Source organism: Mus musculus, chromosome 19, assembly GCF_000001635.26.
Source record: "Mus musculus strain C57BL/6J chromosome 19, GRCm38.p6 C57BL/6J".
Classification (NCBI taxonomy): Eukaryota; Metazoa; Chordata; class Mammalia; order Rodentia; family Muridae; genus Mus; species Mus musculus.
In genome coordinates this window covers 13164726-13166300 of record NC_000085.6, presented here as the reverse complement: position 1 = coordinate 13166300, position 1575 = coordinate 13164726, and the positions used below count along the sequence as shown (strand labels likewise).

The window sequence follows — 1575 nt, the reverse complement described above, 5'->3', positions numbered from 1 at the left end:
AGAAGCACCAAAGTTAAAATCCACAGAGGTGTATTTTACTGTGCATTAAAAAAAATCCAGTAAGGATTACAATGATGAATAACTATCACAAGATACCAGAAAAAGAAAGTTAAAAGAAAATAATTTATTGTATCAATACTGTTAAAAAATGGAAAAAATCAAATACAGAAAATTAAAAAAAAATCTTATTCTAATTTGATATGCTCCCTCATTTCAATGACAAAATGATATGCATGGGCAAGAATAAGCACTCAGATCTTGAGTTAGTATAATCTTAAAATATGATCTAATAAAAATAGATGTCATAAGAATATTAATATTACATCACAGAATGTTAAAGTTATTATCATAATGATTTTTCTTTCAGAACTATTTTCATGAATGCACTCTTGACCTCTTTGTTCCTCAGGCTGTAAACTAAAGGGTTCAGCATTGGAATGACCATGGTGTAGAACACAGACACAATTTTGTCAGTGTCCATTGCATGTCTAGAGCTTGGCTGCAAATACATGAAGATTATAGTTCCATAGAAAATAAAGACAGCAGTTAAGTGGGAGACACAGGTGGAAAGAGCCTTCTGAACTCCTGCTCTTGAGCGCATGTTTAAGATTGTGATAAAAATTATAAGGTAAGATACTATTATCATTATGAAAGCAACGAAGATATTGAAGCTTGCTAGGTAAATAAGTACTAGTTCATTAACATGTTTATCAGAGCAGGAGAGAGCCATGATTGCTGGCATATCACAGAAAAAATGATGGACCACATTAGAATTACAGAAAGAAAGACTAAATGTATCTCCTAGATAAACTGAGACATTGAGGAAACTAAAACCATAGCACCCCATGATCAGACAGATACATACATTTGAAGTCATGGTTGTGGTATAATGTAGGGGTTTACACACTGCTACATAGCGATCATAGGCCATTGAGGCCAACAGGTAATTTTCCACAGTAGCAAAGGCTGCAAAAAAGAACATCTGAGCAGCACAGTCATTGTAGGATATGAACTTGTCTCCTATTAGCAGCCCAGCTATGACTTTAGGAGTGACAGCTGAAGAGTAACAAACGTCCACCAGGGACAAGTTACCAAGGAAAAAGTACATGGGGATGTGGAGCTGAGAGTCCAAGAAAATCAGCAGGATCATCCCCAGGTTCCCTACCAGGGTGATGATGTAGATGAGGAGAAAGATGACAAAGAGGGGAAGCTGCAGGCCTGGATCATCAGTGAGTCCCAGCAAAATGAACTCTGTTACATATGTCCAGTTCTTCACCAGTGTCATTGTTTTCCACAATGTGATGGTCTGTAGCAAAGATAAAGGGATAAGTATTACAATAGCAACCAAGATATTAAGAAGCATAATCAAAAGATAAAGAGAATCATTGTAGTAACAACTTGTTTGGAAAGATTTTCTACATTAGCCTGAACTTAATGCAAATTTCTTATATTTTTCGACATATAATGTCACATGCTAACAAATTTGAAAGTTTTTGATAAACGATATATGCAATTTAAAAGTGATGTATATTAATGTGCAGAGAACGGAGGACTTTGGAGTACCTTGTCCTAGAT

At 35.3% G+C, this 1575-nt stretch overlaps 1 protein-coding gene across 1 annotated transcript; it reads right to left on the bottom strand.

The window, feature by feature from the left end:
- Positions 1 to 346: 346 nt before the first annotated feature.
- On the bottom strand, positions 347 to 1285 carry Olfr1461 (olfactory receptor 1461). Its single transcript, NM_146302.1, has one exon. It carries the CDS (start codon positions 1283 to 1285, stop codon positions 347 to 349), a length of 939 nt encoding a protein of 312 aa, NP_666414.1.
- Positions 1286 to 1575: the final 290 nt, after the last annotated feature.

Coding starts and splice junctions, on each gene's coding strand:
- Olfr1461 (NM_146302.1), bottom strand. CDS start 1,285: ATGACACTGGTGAAGAACTGGACATATGTAACAGAGTTCATTTTGCTG.